At 35.1% G+C, this 19,805-nt stretch overlaps 3 protein-coding genes across 3 annotated transcripts; 2 read left to right on the forward strand and 1 right to left on the reverse strand.

The window, feature by feature from the left end:
- Nucleotides 1-1,237: 1,237 nt before the first annotated feature.
- On the forward strand, nt 1,238-8,834 carry TAG1 (membrane bound O-acyl transferase (MBOAT) family protein). Its single transcript, XM_059576246.2, has 16 exons — nt 1,238-1,887; nt 2,247-2,327; nt 2,446-2,519; nt 2,641-2,716; nt 2,996-3,063; nt 3,362-3,485; nt 3,962-4,060; nt 5,110-5,211; nt 5,317-5,453; nt 5,570-5,651; nt 5,776-5,796; nt 6,244-6,306; nt 6,887-6,934; nt 7,945-8,007; nt 8,213-8,266; nt 8,408-8,834. Exons 1-16 carry the CDS (start codon nt 1,465-1,467, stop codon nt 8,510-8,512), a joined length of 1,620 nt encoding a protein of 539 aa, XP_059432229.2. The 5' UTR covers nt 1,238-1,464; the 3' UTR covers nt 8,513-8,834.
- A 1,942-nt stretch (nt 8,835-10,776) lies between these two features.
- On the forward strand, nt 10,777-11,553 carry LOC132166324 (DUF3511 domain protein (DUF3511)). The gene has a single exon (XM_059577126.2). The coding sequence runs from the start codon at nt 10,953-10,955 to the stop codon at nt 11,322-11,324; it is 372 nt and encodes a 123-aa protein (XP_059433109.1). The 5' UTR covers nt 10,777-10,952; the 3' UTR covers nt 11,325-11,553.
- Nucleotides 11,554-12,698: 1,145 nt separating this feature from the next.
- On the reverse strand, nt 12,699-19,770 carry CKL12 (casein kinase I-like 12). Its single transcript, XM_059576247.2, has 14 exons — nt 19,319-19,770; nt 19,192-19,232; nt 18,191-18,260; nt 17,915-18,063; nt 17,696-17,791; nt 17,536-17,606; nt 15,928-15,989; nt 15,743-15,806; nt 15,578-15,662; nt 15,365-15,491; nt 15,093-15,175; nt 14,963-15,026; nt 14,484-14,626; nt 12,699-13,590 (listed from the first exon to the last, which is right to left on the reverse strand). Exons 1-14 carry the CDS (start codon nt 19,392-19,394, stop codon nt 13,321-13,323), a joined length of 1,401 nt encoding a protein of 466 aa, XP_059432230.1. The 5' UTR covers nt 19,395-19,770; the 3' UTR covers nt 12,699-13,320.
- Between the last annotated feature and the right edge of the window lie 35 nt (nt 19,771-19,805).

The following is a 19,805-nucleotide window of genomic DNA, read 5'->3' on the forward strand; positions in this document are numbered from 1 at the left end:
TCCGATTAAAAAACCATTTTGTTTTGTTTGGTGCGTACCATGAAATTTAATTTATTATTCCATACGGGTCAATCCCAATCTCGTTTCTTTGCTGCTCTCGTGCTTTAAATGAAGCTTCCGCTGGACCCCCTTCAAGTTCCGTAAAATGGTCAAATTTGTATCTTCCTCATGACGGCTTTGTTTCCCCATTTCCTGCACATCATGCCTTCCTTATTAAGGAAGTTTGGTACTGCAATTTCCAAGATTGTAAGTGCAATGATAAATCAAATCATTCAATATCTACTGTTTGGAATTATCTCTTTAAAAAACTACGATTTGAAAAATGTAAAAAAATTTGTATTTTCAAATCCTAAGTAAATTTGTAAAGTTACCTTTCAACTGAGCCCTTAGAAAATGATAAAATACGAACAATTGTTTATCAAATTGGATCGACGGTTTTTTTTTTTTTTTTTTTTTTCAATTTAGACTATTAATTTAACATGAGTTCAAATTACATATAATTCTCAAATATATTTTTAATAGAGCATATAATTTTATGAGAATTACATATATTTTGAACACGTGTTAGTTTAATAAATTTAATTTAAGGAAATTCTTCCATCTAATTTTTGTGAAAAACTTCGTCCATAAAGTATAATATGATATTATACATTCGTCTAATTCCGTTCGATTTAACAGACAATTTTTTCTAGTTGGTTTGGTTTGTAACAAATCTTAAAGTGCAAGGGGGTAAATTGTTAAAATTGAAAGTGAAAAGATTAGATTGACACCTACATCAAAGGCAAGGATGATGTTTGTTATTTTCCCTACTATTTTAAATTAAAAAATCTCCTAAATTTATTACTTTTCACTTTATTGTACAAGACTATTTAACCTACCTAATATAATAATTTATAAAATTCTATCAGCATACTTTTGCATCTATTAGGCGTAGATGATGACTATGTTAAAATTGTATTCTTCTTTCTTTTTAAATAAGAATATTATCCGAACACAAAATATCTACACGAAAATTAAAAAAAGAAAATAAAATCAAAACACCCTAGCAAGCAACTACCAACACGTTCGACGCCAACCGCAAGAAAACACTGCCCCACCGCTCTTTCTCTCGGTTTCTTTCGCTCTCATTCATTATTATTATTATTATTATTATTATTTTGCGTTTAATATGTAAATTAATAATATTTAAAGAAAGAATTGCCAATAGATAGACGGTCCCACAGGCTCATCGCCACTTGACGAAATTTCGTGCATTTTGCCATTCTGAGTCATTAGTATAATCTCTCTTCATTTTCCCTGTTTGCATGAACTCTTTATCTCTCTCGCTTTCACTGTGTCGCTCTGTCAGTGCAATTGGCTTACCATAATTCTCTCTCTGCAATTCGCTCTCTTTGTCTGTTTAGTTTCGTTTACCTTATCAGTAAGCGCAATACAATACGATACGATACGATACGGTTTCCGGCAATGGCGATTTCCGGTACGGCTGAAAGCACAGGCACCACCGCCACCACCGCCACCATGCCTCACGGCGGTTCGGATCTTCGAAGACGACATAACGCCACCGCAACCACGGAAGTGTCTGATTCAAATTCTAAAACGACGGATCCGGATTCCGATAACTCGGTGAGAGAATCTGTCAGAGTCAGAGATTCGAGCACCGACGAGTCCCTGGCCCGGAAGAGCTGCGAGGACGACGGGAGTAGGAGCGAGGTTGTAATTGAATCGGCGAATCCTGTGACTAATGGAAACGACGGCTGTGAGAAGATTGCGAACGGTGAGGATCGGAGAACGGATTTCGCGGCGGTGAAGCTCGCGTATCGGCCATCAGTTCCGGCTCACCGTAGAATAAAGGAGAGTCCTCTTAGCTCCGACGCAATCTTCAGACAGGTAGGTCCCGCTGCTTTAGCCGTTTTTTTTTTTTTCTAATTTGTTAACTTTTTTGACGCATATATTGCTGATCAGAGATTAGAATGCCTTCTTGAAAGTTCGGAACTTGTTCAAAAATTTTAACTTTGGGAGAAACAGCTAGTTTTTTTTTTTTTATTTTTTTTTATCGAATTTCGGTCCACAATTAGTATTGGTTGAATGATGAGTATGAAAATGAAATCCCTTTGTTAGTTGGAAATGGATGTTTATTGCAAAAAAAAAAAAAAAAATTAGTGACGTTGCCTTTTACGGGGTTGTTAACCGATAAGTGTTATGAATATTGTGCAATTCGACCCTAATTATTTATAAATTTTATGCAGAGCCATGCAGGTCTCTTTAATCTCTGTATAGTAGTGCTTGTTGCTGTAAACAGCAGACTAATCATTGAGAATCTTATGAAGGTATGTGTGCTTCCGTCTTTAGGTAACTTTAGTTGGATGGTGATCACATCTGTTTACTTGTGCATCATCATGCCCCTATCAGTTATTTTTACTTGCTGATTCTTTAATTTTATTGCAGTATGGTTGGTTAATTAAGACTGGTTTTTGGTTTAGTTCGAGATCATTGAGAGATTGGCCCCTTCTTATGTGTTGGTAATGATTCCTTAACTTTTGCTTGTATTTGCTATAGGATGAACTACTTATTGCATATTTCGTTTGGGTTTTATATGTCCAATGAGCATCTGATTGTTTATTCTCCTTATATTGCTTTCAGTCTTACACTCCCGATATTTCCAGCTGCTGCCTTCGTAGTGGAAAAATTAGTACAGTGGAAGTATATATCTGAACCTGTAAGTGATTCAAGTTTAATTAATGCAAATCAACAGCTTTTCTTACTTTACATGAAAATGACTTGGAGCGATGGAAATTTTCTTGTCATTTGGATACTTGAGGTTACTTCTTGTATATTGTAAGTTGCAGTGTAGGAGTATGCAAAACCCTTCAAGAGAATAACATGCTGCGCAACTAAAAAGCGAAATTTTGATTACTAAAAAAAAAAAAAAAAAAGAATAACATGCTATGTTGAGGTACTGGTATCCTCAAAATTAACTTCTACTTTAATGCTACAGGTTGTTCTTTTACTTCATTTTATCATTACCACGGCGGCACTTTTGTATCCAGTTTTTGTTATTCTAAGGTAAGTTTTAACCTTTATTTATTTTTCATTTAGACTTTTATTCAATTTTAAACATAATTTAGTTTTTGGTGTTTTTGTTAGACTATTAATAGTCATTTGGGAAGCATAACCTTTTATTGGTGTGAACAATGCCAAAGAATTATGCTTGTATTGTATGAATGGATGCTCAAGTTTTTCACTCCATAGAATTAATGTTTATATAAGGAAAATTGCACATGTAGGAACTTTTCCTTGGTCATTCCATTGACAAGGATATTGTGGAAATTTCTTAATTGATTTATGACTTTAAACTGTGCAGGTGCGATTCTGTAGTTTTATCAGGTGTCACCTTGATGCTATTTGCTTGCATTGTATGGTTAAAATTGGTGTCTTATACGCATACAAACTATGATATGAGAGCGCTGGCAAAATCGATTGATAAGGTAAAGGAAATTCCCTTGAAAAGTCCATAGATGATTAGTGTAGATTGAAGTTTCCTGCTAAACAAAATATGCAAGTATTGAAGAAAGGAAGATAGAAAGTGTTTTGATGTTTATGCTTAGACGAAATTCGGTAGGTTTCTTTGATGAAACTTAGTAGTTACGAAGGTGAAATTACATGCTAAATATATCTTGGTAGTAAGTTGGTTATTTAGAAAAATAGACCATGCAAGTATTAGCACAGTAATCCTTGGTTCCCTTTATTTTATTTCTTCACCATCACAACATTTTTTTGGGATAAGTCACCATCACAACTTTTTCAAAACTCGTTATGTATGTGCTTTATTAGAATAAAAAACCAGTTGGTATTCCTCTCTCTTCCTTTCTTCTGCAATGGATATTTAATCTCCTGAAGATGTAGGGGTGATGAACGAAGGTTTGTTTTCTATTTATTCACTGTGTCCCTGCTTTGGTGCTAGGGGGATGTCCTGCCCAATTCTCTGAATACCGATTATCCTTACAGTGTTAGCTTCAAGAGTTTGGCTTACTTCATGGTTGCTCCAACCTTATGTTACCAGGTAATTGCACTTCAAGTGTTGTAGTTATTATAGTATACCGATACTCAGGTTGAGCCATTTTTGTACAGCTATTTCATGATATTTACTTCCTTTCTGACTTTTTGGAGTATTTGTTACATGTACAAGGCATTTTTGTGTTCTTCATGCACAACAATGGTGTCTGGTGATATATCTCTGAATGGGTTTATCAGTTGACTCTCCATTCAGAAATTTTGTGAGACATCCCCGTTATAAAGTATGGAGAAATCCTTATACAATGCGAGTTATATGGTGTCTGGATGTTGTTTAGGTGTGTGCATATCTTGCATTGTTTGAAATGTTATTTAGCTGGTCTTATATATTACGAATCCTACAACTCATGCACTATATTCTATCTTTCCAAGATGAGATCATCAAATGATCGAATCATGACAAAAATATCTAATTAAAGTTGAATTGTCATATGAACATTTATAAGTTTGTTTTATATAATATATCTGGTGTTTGGTTAACTAGATACCTTGACTGAAATCTAAACCAATTTAAATTGGTTATCATACTTTTGAACCTAGAGCAACCAACACAGGTGTGTGTGTTTGTTGGTTTGTGTCAGTCCTCAGGTTTAACTGGTCCAGACTGCACCTGTTGTGAGCATACCGTTTTAATTGGAGCCATGTTTCAATATGTTGTAGTTTGTCGAAAATTGTATCTCTGTGGTGGTATTCTCAGTCACTTTCTTTTTGTTAGCTATTATGCTGGTTATTCTTTCCTGTCTGCTGCCTTCCTAATCCTTTTATACTAGTAAGTGCTCGTCTGAAGTTTATCTTCACATAATATCATATCATCAGCTTCGACTTATCAAAAAAAAAAAAAAAAAGTGTTTACAGTATTGCACCTTCTTAACTCGGTATACGGAAGTGATTTCTCCATAAATCCTGTTTCTGTATTTGCATTTCTGTAAAACTCACTTAAGTCAAATCGTGTAATTTCTTTGTTTGCTGAACGTATGAAGTTCTTATCATTTAGTAGCGGCATTCTTTGACCTTCATATTGATGTATTATCATTATAGACAAGCTATCCTCGTACGGCATGCATTCGAAAGAGTTGGGTGGTTCGTCAACTAGTGAAGTTGATAATATTTACAGGAGTTATGGGATTCATAATAGAACAAGTAAGTAGCTGTTACTAATTTGAAACTAGAACTCTTTGCTCTTTCTTTTCTTTGGAAAAATTGCTTGAGATATTCTGACATGACTTTGTTGGTACAATCCTGCAGTATATTAATCCTATTGTCAAGAATTCCCAACATCCCTTGAAAGGGAACCTTCTATATGCCATTGAGAGGGTTTTGAAGCTTTCAGTTCCAAATTTATATGTGTGGCTTTGCATGTTCTACTGCTTTTTTCACCTCTGGTGTGTCAACTCTTCTTTATTTCGTGAAGGCATATATTTCATTATAAGCTTTTAATTTCTGAGGATCTTATTATTTTTGAGATAATCTTATGCTTTGGTGAAGCCTGCATTTTTAGGTTAAATATACTGGCTGAACTTCTTCGATTTGGTGATCGTGAGTTTTACAAAGATTGGTGGAATGCAAAGACAGTTGAAGAGGTAGGTCTTATATCTTGCAATATGTGTTACTTAGGTTTTGTATTTCAATAAGCCTATGCTGAAGAGAACTTATAATCTATTTGCGTTTCTTGCATGAATCTCACGGTTCTGTGCCTACCATCAGTATTGGAGATTGTGGAATATGGTAAGCTTCTTTTCTCAAAATTCAGTTTTTGTGGAACTAGTTAGGTATGTAGTTTATCATTGTCACTTAATTCTCTTTTTAGCTCTTCTTTCTGTTCTAGAACGTCCATACCCATAGGTTGCAAATTCCAAGTTATATATTCATTTCTTATGATGTTCTTATGTTGAATTTATGAATTTATATACATATGAAAACGAGCTAGTTCTTGAATGTCTAATTCTTTAATCCCTTGTAGTCTAAGATTTTGAATATGTGAAAATGTTGAACCGTCAGTTTAGTATGTTCATGAAAGGAACTATTTGAAAAGTTCTAAGTGGTTTTTTGGTTTTTGAAAAAAGCTGTTTTGTAACTTTTTGCCTGAGGTTGTGATACTGGTTTCATGATGTACAAACATGCTAAAGAAAAGCAAGTAAAGTATATTACTGATCAGATTCATTTTCATTTCAGCCTGTTCATAAGTGGATGGTTCGTCATATCTACTTTCCATGCCTGCGAAATGGGATACCAAAGGTAATTGACCAATCTCACCTTATATTGTAAGCAATGCTTGATGAATGCATCTTGGCATGAAAGATCTTTTTACTACATTGTTGGGTTAATCTATGTCGTCTCTGTAATTTTTTTCATTGTCATTATCTGTCAGGAAATTTTTTGTTCTCTTAGGAGAAAAGTGCATGATAGTAGATCTGTTATCTATTCCTCCCAGTTTCCTAGTCATTTTTCCAAGGCAATTCATAGATACATCCTTTAATATATGTACTAACCTCCCTTGTTGATCTTTGTTTTTCAACATTAACATCCCTTTGAATTTCACGTGATTAAACTAGGTTAAGACATCATACAACTGTACAGACACGTTAAAACTTAAAAAGAATGTATATATACCAACCTCTGTTCTTCTAAGCTTCAATAAAGTAATGACCTTGTAATGGTGATCATGACAATTTTTGCATTCATTTATATTGTTATAATTATAACTAAAACTTTTGTAACTTGCCCCAGCATTAATTTAATGCTCTTGGTCCCACCTGTTTATACTTCATAATCTTGAACTAATTTGTCTTTATTTAATTATTTGTTTCTGATTTAGGGAGTTGCCATTCTAATTGCCTTCTTTGTGTCTGCCATATTCCATGAGGTGCGTTGCTTCTCTTTTTATTTTTATTTTTGTTTCCAGTTGTATTTCAAATAACAAGTCTATCTTTCAGCCCTTTGTGGTACCAGAAGCAGATTGCAATAGGCTATTTATTATTTGTACGTGGTAGCAATTGGCATCTAGTATATGCAATAGATAATAATGGTCTTGCTCCCATCTTTTTATTTTTTATTTTTTGGGCACGGTTACTAAAGTTATTCCTTGCGTAAAATATGTATAATATTTTATTTGTTGTGCTTCATCTTTGGAAAGAGAGGGAAGTTGCAACTATACAGCGTATACACAGTATCGTGACTCGTTGACTAGGCATGGTTTTGAGATATGTCGTACGGTAAAATCATCACAAATCATAGTAGGAATTTAGGAACCAAACCAAGAGCTAGCTATTTTCACCCAGGAAAAGATCTGTAATCAGAAATTTGGCTTTTATGTCAAATTTCTGACATCTGGCAATAACACAAATGCTGATATCAACCTACCAACCTCAGCTTGAAGGGCAAAGTTGTCCTATTTTTCTTGCTTAATTGTCAGGTTTCTGGCGGTTAAGCAGACATGTTTTGAGAAGGAAAGAAGAGAAAATTTGTAAAAATAGTGGGGCATTGAGTAAGTGAGAAGGGTAGGACAATGTTGCATTGCCACAATATGACCACGCACATTTAGAAATGAAAGTAACCAAACTTTTGAAGTTAGAACTTCCATCATGGTGATCTGCTGCAGGAATCACCACCGCGATGTCATTTGACTCTGATTTTCGCTGTAGGTTTTATTACCCCATTCATGTGGTCACGCACTTTCTATTCGTGGTCAAAGAAGCTTGTCAAAAATAAATTACTCGCAATTTATATATATATATTTTTTATGAAATAATAGTTTATGCTGTTGTCTACACCCCAATCTGAATCTCCAAATGATTTACTTGATTAATTATTGCAGTGCTTCAATCACATCAATTTACTTTTATGGGAACTTAATCTTGTTTAATTTATCTGCAGCTCTGCATAGCTGTTCCATGCCACATATTCAAGTTGTGGGCTTTTATTGGAATTATGTGTCAGGTAAAAATATTAAAGTCATTGGCCTTTCTGATCGAAGATGGTACATCCAAATAGGAACTGCCATAAAACAAAAACAGAAAAAGAAAAAAGATACTAATTTCAATTTTCATAGACTTAGACATGTGCCATTATAGCAAGAATTGTTTCTGGAAATGAGATTAATGATAATTGTTGCTCTTTGTGTTCTTTGTTTTTTCTTTAATAGGTTCCCTTGGTTCTGATTACCAATTACCTGCAAAATAAGTTCAGAAACTCTATGGTATGTAGTTTTTAGGAATAATAATTTTATTCAACCTTATTTTAGCCCATCCATTTTTTTAACACCCAATTTCTTATGCCAAACTTTATTTTTTAATTCACTTGATTTTTTTTTTTTTTTTGTTCTTTTCTTTTACGCCAGGTGGGAAACATGATCTTCTGGTTCTTTTTCTGTATTCTTGGTCAACCCATGTGTGTGCTTCTATACTACCATGACTTGATGAACCGTAAAGGGAAGACTGAATAAACTATCATTCCCTTGTTGTCTCTCGGTGTACCGGTAAGATTACTGCCACGTGGCATCCTGCTGATCTGGGTTGAGTTTTATTTCATTGCCATTTGTAATGCCCACTTCAGTTGGGGGAGGAGGGGGGGAGGGTGTGATTTCATCATGAGCTATATACATTTCTTGTGATTCCTACTGGTCTAGGAGCAATTTTGAGAGTTAATGCAATAGCAATGAGTTGTGCCACAGTTGTAGTAATGGTTTATTATGTTGTTCAATTATTAATGCCAAAATTGTAAATGATACAGATTCAAAATAGTCTTGGGTTTCTGCCTTTTCTCTATTGCTCTTCCTCAGAAACGTATAACCTGCAAACTTGGATAATTGGAATTCTGAATTGAAGATGAAATGTATTCAATATATCATCTCTTTCATAAAGGGCAACAAATAAGCTATCTGCTAGAAAGTTATTCAAAGATTTCTTCCCAAGTGACATTTTATGAATTTTTTTTTTTGAGAAAGTACACTTCTCCCTTGAACTGACACTCAATTTGCCACCCTCTCAAATTACCAAGCACTTTCAATTTGTCTCCTCTCCGTTACGGAAAATGAATTGCATGATTCAAATTGTGCATTGCATTTAAAGTTTATATATATATATATACACAGATTACTGTAGAAGGTGACTCATGGCCTAGCCGTGGGGAACAAGATCCTTTTTGCTTTTGCCTTTTTACTTTTTGATGGGACAAAAATATTCTTCTACTATAACTAATTAGATATTATTCAGTTCAAATGAAATGGAGAACATCATAATTCTAGCCGTATGTCTATGTGGAAGGAGACCTAAGACTTAGTCATGGGTCTAAATGGCTAAAGATCCACGGCCATGGATCTCCAGCTTGATTGTGGGTCTCTACGGAAGGAGACCCAACGTTAGAAGAGGCTGTGCATTTTTTTTAATCTTTTTAATGTATGGATAAATTTATATTTTCACATAAATGATAGGGGGTGTAATATCTATTTTTATTTTTTTATCACGCAATGAATTTTTTTATTAAGGTCAACAGAAATTGGGCAAACTGAAAATGTTAAGTAGTAGGTCGATTGTCACTTTCTAATTACAGGTAGTGATTGCAAATGATGGGTCAGTTGGAGGAATGCGTGCCTCATGAATCATCCCTACTCTCTTTTGACCTAAAATTGTTAACACAATCTAGAGCCTCGCTATTTTGACCCGAATTTGAGGTTACCATAAATAAAATTAGTCAAAGCTTATCAACTATGCCAATATTGAGTAAAAACTTTTTAATATAATTGGTGGGAATCGGATTTCGCTCAATTTCTTGGTCATTATGAAGGGTGCATTATCATTGTAGTTGCCTTTATCAAAGTCGATGCGAGTTGCACGCCAAGGAGCCTCAAACTTTTTGACTTCAATATGCTTTGGGCTCCATAATTTATTTATGCAATAATGCAAGCTCGTTGTACGAGAAAAGCTTTTTCGCATTCATACTAGGGAATATATATATATATATATATATTAACAAAAATTTAAAACATAAAACACTCGGTACTATTTGCATTCTTACCAAAACTATTTTTTAAGTTATTTTGGTGGGTTTGATGAAAAATCCTTAAAACCTTCATTTTCAGCCTTACCAATTTGACTCAAAATTCACTCGCCAAATGAATAAACAAACTTTTTTAAAAATATATTCAAATAGAATAGTGAAAGTGAATTATTAAAATAGTTAGGTTGTAGGGAATGTTCTAAAAAAATGAATAGTTAAAATAGAGAAAAATATATTTTAGTTATTTTGGTGAATAAAATTTAGTGATACTGCTAATAATACTCTCACAAAATAGTTTAAAACATTTTTTCAAGAAATAAAAATTAAAAACACCCTCAAACAAACTCATTATTTTCAAAATCATTAATTAACAATTTAAAACATAAACATAATTTTCAAATATAAAGCGCTTCTCACATTTTTTTTCAAATTAAAACAAATAGTGTCTATTTTAGGTGGGTTTTCCAACATGGTAATCAAACCTGGGGCACGAATACAATTCATTCCTATTGCAAAACGACAAATTTTCCAAAAAAGAGAGAGAGAGAGAGAGAGAGATAGCAAGGACAAGGAGAGAGGGCAGGTTAATTGCTCACGTGACATGTATTACGTGGTTGAATTTCAGTGGTCGATCCATGTGAAAGGGTTGTAGAATCATCCACAGAGAATAAAAACCCCCGTCCTTGATATCCCCCTTATAGCTATCTATCACCACCACCGACGCTGACGCGGTGATCACACCGTTCTAGTTAGTAGCGCCCCATGGTCCAAACTCCCATTACCTTAAAGATAGAGAGTTGAGTTTTCCTTTCAAGATTGATTACTAGAGAGAGAGAGAGAGAGAGAGAGAGAGGAGATCCATCAAGTGGGGCCCGGGCCGGCTGACGATGGAAGATTTCAGATCCAAATCGTGGGGTGATGGAAGGATGGAGATGGAGAGGTATGGTGATCATGGCGGGATGGGACCTACCACATCTGGGATCAGTGGTATGCAAGATCTCAGGTGCTACAGCGCTTCCTATGCAACCTCGGCACACCCGAGCCAAACCCAGGTGGGAAATGATGCAAAGTTCAAGAAGGGGAAGTCGGCAAATGGGTCTGCTTCTAAGAGCTGGAGCTTCAATGACCCGGAGATGCAGAGGAAGAAGAGGGTGGCAAGCTATAAGGTGTACACGGTGGAAGGGAAGGTCAAAGGGTCTCTGAGGAAGACTTTCAGGTGGCTTAAGGACAGGTACTCCAGAATGGTGCATGGGTTGTAGTAACTTCTTGCTGTGTTTTTAGCTTCTTCAATTCACCTTCTCTACTGCGTTCAACTACTATTCGAGCTATCTGAGTGGTTTGTTTATTTATTTATGGACTGAAAATATTAGAATTTTCCCAACAAAAATTGTTGATGAATAATTGTTGCAATGCATTGTATATTACTATATATTAGTTAGGGTACGGTTTAGAAATGATTGATTCTAACGAAGCCTTTTCATTTTTCAATGATTTTTGTGTTGGGTTTGTAATGTTGGGGATGATATGATCGGATACAAGCTCTATTGGGGAGGGGATGCATTGCCTCCTGAATTCCTTTGCTCTATATCACCGTTTGAATTAGCGGTTTTAAATCCCAAGAGATAGCTCAATCGGCTAGGACCACGCCTAATGAAGCGGAGGTCACTAGTTGAAATCTCCCTCCCCTTCTTATGCTGACATGTAAAAAAAATAAAAAAGAATTAGCGGTTTTAAAACGTGATGTTTGAAAAATTAACATTTCAAAAGGCTATTAATGCAAGAGCAATTAATGGTTGTGCTAGTAGTTTTTTTTTCTCTTTTTCAGTTCTTGTTTTTTTAAAAATATATATATATATATATATATATATATATATATTAGATTAACGACTAATTTTTATTGTCAAATCATCTAATTTATAATTTATATTGCCAAATCATCTAATTTTTATTGTCAAATCATCTAATTTATAATTTATATTGCCAAATCATCTAATTTTATATGACAATTAAATAAGAGTATTAAATAGCTGTACTTTAAAAGAAATAAATTTTTTAAAAAATTTAAGTTAAAACAATTGGATTACAATTTCAATTGTAATTCTTACCTTTCAAATCGAGCATTTTAAAAAGAGCACGAAACTGTTATTGTTTTAAATACTTTTAAATCCCTATTTTTTTTAAATGACACTATTCGTAATTTTGTAGAAACAAGATTGGCATTCAAAACAACGCGACCAAATGCGCTCGAAGTTTGCGCAAGAGGTTTGTTTTATATATATATTACATCTCCCGTTGCTATCAAGCTTGGCCTAAAAAGGGCTAAAGCCTAAAACAGATCATTGTTATTGATACTTGTCAGTTGTAACAGGTTCAGGTTTATATGCCCTATAATGTATACACTATTTAGAGTGCTACCCAGCAGTTTTGTAAAGTTTGTTTTTGTTTACTTCTAAGGTCCGACATTCCCCAATCATTCAAAGCCCTTGAGAGATAAGAACATAAATTTGAATGAAATTTCTGGGAATTCAACACTACCTAAAGAGAAATACTTGATACAAAAAGGATATACATATATATATCACATAAAAAAATGAATAAAAAAAAATTAAGTTGAAAAGGGGGGGAAATACAAATGAATCAAGAAAACACAGTATCATCTTGAAATCTACAGGCATAACAAGAAATTCAGTTAGAGGAACAGCTACGTGTGCTTCATCAAGAAAAAAGAAAAAAGAAAGATGCTGCGACCTTCTCCATTTGTTCCCTTCCACGCAATTACTTAAACCTGCATCTGTGCTCAGCATAATGTGTATAAATTTGACAAATACAAAAACAGGAAGAAAAAAAAAAAAAAGGGAAAAGGAAAGAGCCTAGAGAGAATATGAACACATCGGCCAATTTACAGTGCCAAGTTTTGGCCTACAAGTCGTACCAACATTGTAAGGCATCATAAAATCAACAAAATGATCACAGACATCAGGGATAAAAAGTTGTAACGCAGTAGCCAGAATGGAGAAGCCATACGAACATAACCTGAGCTTTATAGACAGCCGTGCCCGGAAAAGTTCAGATGAGTGCAAATCCAAACCCAGAATGCCCTGAGTTTCAAGTCCCAACAACTCAACTCCAACTTCCTTCACAACTCAACTCCAAGCAAACCTATATTCTACCGCACGCATAATATCAGCCCACCAGTAAATTCGTGCTTTCACAAGAATGCACCAAGGTGAGCATTTAATACTGAAACCTCTCTTATCAATTGTCCAACTGCAGGGTCTCAATGCCCCTGAGGGTACTTTCATAGTTCCGAGTGGTATTTCTCCCAGATGTAAGCCTGGGGTCTGAAGATCCAACTGGCAAAGTTCTTTGTGCACTTGAAATTCTGCGTGCTGCGCCAGGGCTTGCCTCAGTAGTACGAGAGTGATGGGGATCTGACTCACTATCAACAAATGCATCACGGCTGCTTGAAACAGCAGCTCGCCTTGATGATCCACTTGGCCGGCTCAAAACATTGGAGTTTGATAGCTGCGTGTTCCAAGTATAGAGTGCATTAAGTGTAAGATAGAATGTGAACCAAAGGGACAGTAAAATTTTACAAGAAAAACCATACGAATATCATATTTTCTATTATGCAATATGTCATGCATTAAAGTGAGGGGAAAAAGTAGTAAACTGGTCAGCTTAAGCTTTAACCTATGAGATCGAAACAGGCTTTAAACAACTGATGCAATAATTCAAACAGTTCGGACAAAGTTACAACTCGACAGCAACTGTAACAACTCAAGAAAAGACCTAGTCACATTTGCGCTATTACTCTAAAAAGAATATTCAAGTTGCAATTAAAACTCACTAAAATCACTTAAAATGCCCATCGCTAGCAAGGAACAAATATGGGACTTAGCACCATGAATACATTTATAATCAACCCGCCCAATGAGACTAACTTTTCAAGGTGACACAATATTCCTCACTCAAATCCCCGATGTCTTCATCATGGCCCATGTTATGTAGTGCCTTAACGTTATATGATGTTACTAAATTACTTTAATATTGGTAATGACCTAAGAACAATGCTAGCCACATCAGCGCTATTACTTCAAAAAGACTAGTCAAGTTGCAATTGGAACTCCCTATAATCACTTATAAAGCCAAGTCACGTCTAGTAAGAAACTAATGTAAGACTTGGTACCCAGGAACACTTTTATAATCCACCCACCCAATATAGGATTAATTGTCTACAATGTCATAGCAACCTATCACAGCATTCAGTGAACCAGAGTGGGGGAGAAAAGCCTATGACTTGTGCTAATTTAAAATGGCATCGCAGAAGATAAATAAGAACAGGGAACTATCCAAGTTTGGATGACAATTAAAACTTAGGCACGTTAGAAGGAGATTATACATTCCAATCAACTCACCATAGTATCATTAGATATTGCAGAATCATTAACAACTGGACTTCTCTGCCTTGAAAAATTTCCAAGATTTAAAGCTGGTCCTGATATTCTCCGCCGTGAAGAATCCATTGAAGACAAACCAGCTGCTCGCCCTTCATCCCCACCTGCAATAAAGTAGGATAAGTAAGCAGCATAAACCCAAGTTCACACTGGAGAAGTATACAGCCTCTATTTAAAGCTCAAAGGATAATCAACAGAAATCAGAAAACTAATACCAAAAGGAAACATGGAAAAAGGTAAGAGACAGTCCGATATGATAAAAAGAAGCAGCCAGAAGATATCCTTATATAGCAAGCAAAGAATAGCAAGAGAAGAACCTAATGACAAGACCACCGCTTTTGAGAAACTAACAGCAGTATTGCTAGATGTAATGAAGAAACTATACATGAGAGAATAAGGTTTATTGATATCAATATAATGAGCAACACTTCAAAAAATACCTGTCTGTCTATCAACATTGGCAATAGCAGGGGGCATTCCAGAACTAGTCCCAGCACCAGGAGCCTAACAAAAACGGGCATTACAAAATGCATTTAATGCTGATGAAAAGACAACTAAAATATCACTTACAATGGTACGTGATGGAGGAGTGGCTAGCTGTGATTGCTGATACTTCAAAATGGTCCAGTCAAACACATAATCAAACTGGAAGCCTGTACAAAGACCAAAAAGAGCAATGAGAAGATGGAATACTAATGCTATTCTATCTAGGTTTCAAACAAACTTACAACAATAAAAACCTAGCTTCCAAACAAGTTAGCAGAGACCAGCATAGATGCCTTGCAAATATAAAGCTGTGTTAAATTGAATGAAATCTCTTTTAGAGGAAAATAAAATCAAACCTTCACGGATAAAAAGGTCACGAAATATTCTTTTCAGATAAGCATAATCTGGTTTGTCATCAAATCGAAGAGAACGACAATAGTGAAAGTATGATGCAAATTCCGTTGGATAACCCCGACACAAGGCCTGAAAGAAGCATTAAGTACACCATTTACAATTTGCAGAAGCTGGACATAGAGATTGGATGCAGCCACCTTTTACAAACAACCAACCTCAATCGAAGTAGAAACTTTCTTTTCACTGATCTTGTCATACTTCTGTTTCTTAGTTCCTGCTTTCAGTCCCTGCCAAGGAAGACTATAAAGGAAAGGGGAATCACTAAAGTATGAATAGAAACCAGTGCAAGAAACAAAGGAAGGACACAGAGCAACAATCACCTTCCTCTTAAGAAGTACATAAGGACATATCCAAGAGATTCCAAATCATCCCTCCGGCTTTGCTCTATTGAGTCCAAAATAACAAGAAAGAAAGAACCATTATTATGAAATCCTGAGAGGACACTAACTCGAAGGGCCAAGCTTTAGAAAGAACACCAAGAGCAAAATGACAAGACAAAACATACCTATACCAAGGTGAGTGTTCATGCTTGCATATCTAGCGGTTCCAGTCAAATTCTTGTTTTCTCTGCAAAGTGCATGACCAAAACACAACAAACAGTTGGCTTGTCAAAATTACCATATTTGATAAGGGCTTGCCATCAGAGTGGACATATATGAAGACCGGGGTAGGCCCCAGGTTTGGAATTTGTATTAAATATACTGCAAAAAATACTAATTTTTTAAGAAAAACAATTATTTTCTGTCTTTTATTTTGCTTATATTTTCTTTTTTTTGATAAGTTATTTTGCTTATATTTTCTTAACACTCAATAAATACTAATTTTATTTTTTATATGTTGATTTAATCTTTAATCTTAATATACTTTTCATCTATTTTTTGGTTCCCTGTTTTATTATATATTTCTCCTTCATACTTTGGCCCCGTTCAATATAAATTCCTAGTTCCGTCCCTGCTTGCCATCATTCAAGTGCTATCCACAGATTGATATGAAAAAAAAAAAAAAAAACTAAATAGAAAGAAAAGGTTAGATGAGATGCTGGCTGGCTCAGATACTTTTCTAATTCTATCAAAACTAGGAAAGGAAAACGAGACAAGGTTCTAGAGTGCTGCGCAATGAAACAGAGTCAAGAATTTTCTTGTCATCAAATATCTAATTACCACCCAACCACCATTAAAATCATCCTTTTACTTCACAAATCGTACTCATATAACACCTAAATTTCACCTTGCCAATGCTATAGGAACAAAAGAAACAAACTTTTAAGTCCATAAAATTTAACATATTTAAACCAACATAGAATAATCCGTAAATGTTCTTTTAAAGAAAGTGGTAGCAATAACAACGTAGTTGGTTTATGTTAATACGAAAGCCCCCCAAAAAAATATTGATATCTAAGAATGTCATTTGCAAATATAAAACTTTTTACTTACCATCCCATACTTATTCAGCTTAAGACTAAACCATAAACAGATATAGGTTTGAGCTATGAAATAAGTTAACAAATGTTTAAGCGTGTTTGTGCAAGAGAGTACAGCACATGGAAACAAACTCTCGTAGCAAGAACGAGAAAAGAAGATGGGCAAGACGCAACACAAATTATGAGCTAAAAGCCCCAAAGCTAAAAATAGATTAATAGTACTACTACAAAAATATGCCTTCTAAAAGAGGATATAAGAGGTTCAATAACTATTTTCATAAATTACTGATGGTGCTTGTCGAAAAAGAATTAACTGATCTATGGCAGGAAAAGGAACGACCAGATACAAACAAAACATATAAATTCTTAGCACACATTTAATAGTTGATGTCGAGAAGAACATGGGTTAAAAAAGGTGGGAAAAAGGGGGCAGAGAGAATGAATTCTCAAGGTTAGATAAAACTCCAGGGGTTCAGAATTAAACCAAGCAAACTATACCACAGAGCACAAAGGTGCTTTGAATGCAGATAATTAAGAAGGTCATTGTTGTTCTAGTAGTCAACCATGCAAACTATGATATTTCTTCCCCAATCTTTTTCAGCATACCACAACACACAGAGAAATGGATCAAAATCCCACCTTAAAAACACACACCCCAGCAAAAAGGAGATATTACACATGCATGCCTCTCACCTGTAAGGAATGTGCTGATGGGTTGAACTATCTCTATATTTCTTAGCAAGACCAAAGTCAATGACGTAGACCTACATGAAGTAAATAGCAATTTTCATATCAAGATCAATATCCTGAAAGAAATAAATAGAATTAAATATATAAAATTTGGAACAGTGACCTGATTTGCACGCCTCCCCAAGCCCATAAGAAAATTGTCAGGCTTGATATCTCGATGTAGAAATGATTTAGAATGAACAAATTCAACACGGTTGATCTGAAAAAAAAAAATCAAAAAAAATTTTAAAAAAAATTTTAAAAAAAAAATGGCACAGATTGATGAATTACAGAGAAGCATACTAATTAATCCGGCCCTGTGCATGAAGTATAGGGAACCTACCATTTGATCGGCAAGCATAAGAACTGTCTTCAAAGAAAGCTTCCTACTGCAGAAGTTAAAAAGATCTTCAAGACTAGGTCCAAGCAAATCCATCACCAAAACATTATAGTCTCCTTCCACTCCAAACCATCTCACATTTGGAATTCCAGCTGCCAAGACCAAAATTGAGTTGTAATAAAAAGTGATAACAGATGAAACACAAAAACTTGAAACAAAACTCCAAAAATTGAATGATAAAAAGGACCAGTTGACCACAAAGTTGAGAAGTTTCATTACTTCCTCCCTGCAAGAGTCTGTACAACTTTGATTCGTAGAGCAGCTGAGGATGCTTTGTCTTGACGTTTTCCTGAATGTAAGAAACAGCATCAGTATCTTAAGAACAAAAATGAATCCAATCCGCATTGCAAAGAGCAAACATTAACGTAGGCAAATTTTTGGGCCTACAGAGGAAATTCATATGCAGGTATATGTCAAAGATTTCAACTGATAACATCAAACCACTTAAAGTACGGCGTTAAACTGTGGCAAATGGATCATGTTATTTAACAATGCTCCTTACCAATTCTCAGTTGTCAAAATCAAATGGAACATATAATTAATTACAATAATCCAACTTTCAAAAGCTCTATCTCGGTCTACCTTTCTCGCTAAATTTCTTCTTTTTGGAAGAAAACAACACAGGCTCAACAACCGTAACAAAGACCGAAAGCGATATCTGCTAATTTATAGAGACTGATGATCTCTGAAAGCCCAAAAAGCAAGGGGTCCAATAATCAGCTTATAGGCCGCAGAGTGCTAAAATTAGAAGCCCTCGCAGCATCTTAACCTGATAAGAGTAACCATACCACCCCCTTTTTTGTCAAAGAAAGTGACGCCTTATAGCATTTAACCGAATGGGAAACCATATGCTTCAGCCTGCATTGATCACTGGACCCTTCGTTGAAGATAAACGCACTTCAAACCCATATAAAGTTTTTTCCATAAACAGATTGTATCCATTGGGCAAACATAGATTCGATTATGCTACGATTTCCAACAGAACTGGACACCTCTCCAGAATCCATCTCATAACTCTTTCTCTGACCAAATATTCACTACATTCCACGGCAGAAATAACATTCAAATAAATCATCCAGAGCAGAAATTAATTTCAACATTCACATAATAGAAACAACCAAAAAAAAAAGCATCAAATGGAAATACAAATAAAAGTAACAAATTGCAGAAAGTCATGAATTTACATAAACGTGATCATTGATCAGGTCAACAATACTCACAAGCTTAATTGCAACGTCTTCGTTAGTCTGAATATTAGTACCTACACCAAAATTTCCAATTACCTATTACACTCCGAAACACCATATTATCAGAAAAATACAAAATCAAAGACAACAACAAACATACCGAGATAGATCTCGCCGAACGAGCCGCTTCCGATCTTCCGGCCCAGCCGAAACCTATTCCCTACGCGATGCTCCATTCACAACGAAAACCCTATCTACAACTTAAAAACCTAATTTAGAAAGAAAAAAAAAATGAATCCAAAAAATCTTAACGCCGAGAAAGCACAATACTCTGCGCCGATTCAAAGCAGGGAGGAAATTTTACGGAGAAAAAACGAATTGAAGATCTAGGGTTAGAAAACGCTGTCGTGGCAATTCCCTTTTGGGGTTAATTCTAGGGTTAGGTTAAAAGAAGGTTTGGGTAACAAGAATGGAAAAAGAAAGTGAGAGACATATTCGTGTTTGATATTTTTTCTTCCTATGGCATTGTTGTGGTGCTTCTTTTGATCCAATGGGAGCAAGGACTTTGAACGACGACAATCTGCGCTAAATGCTTCTTCACTTAATTTTCTTTTGTTTCTTGGATTTTTTTTTCTTTTTACACTTTT

The sequence above is a fragment of the Corylus avellana genome, chromosome 11, assembly GCF_965113065.1.
Source record: "Corylus avellana chromosome 11, dhCorAvel1.hap1.2, whole genome shotgun sequence".
NCBI lineage: Eukaryota > Viridiplantae > Streptophyta > Magnoliopsida > Fagales > Betulaceae > Corylus > Corylus avellana.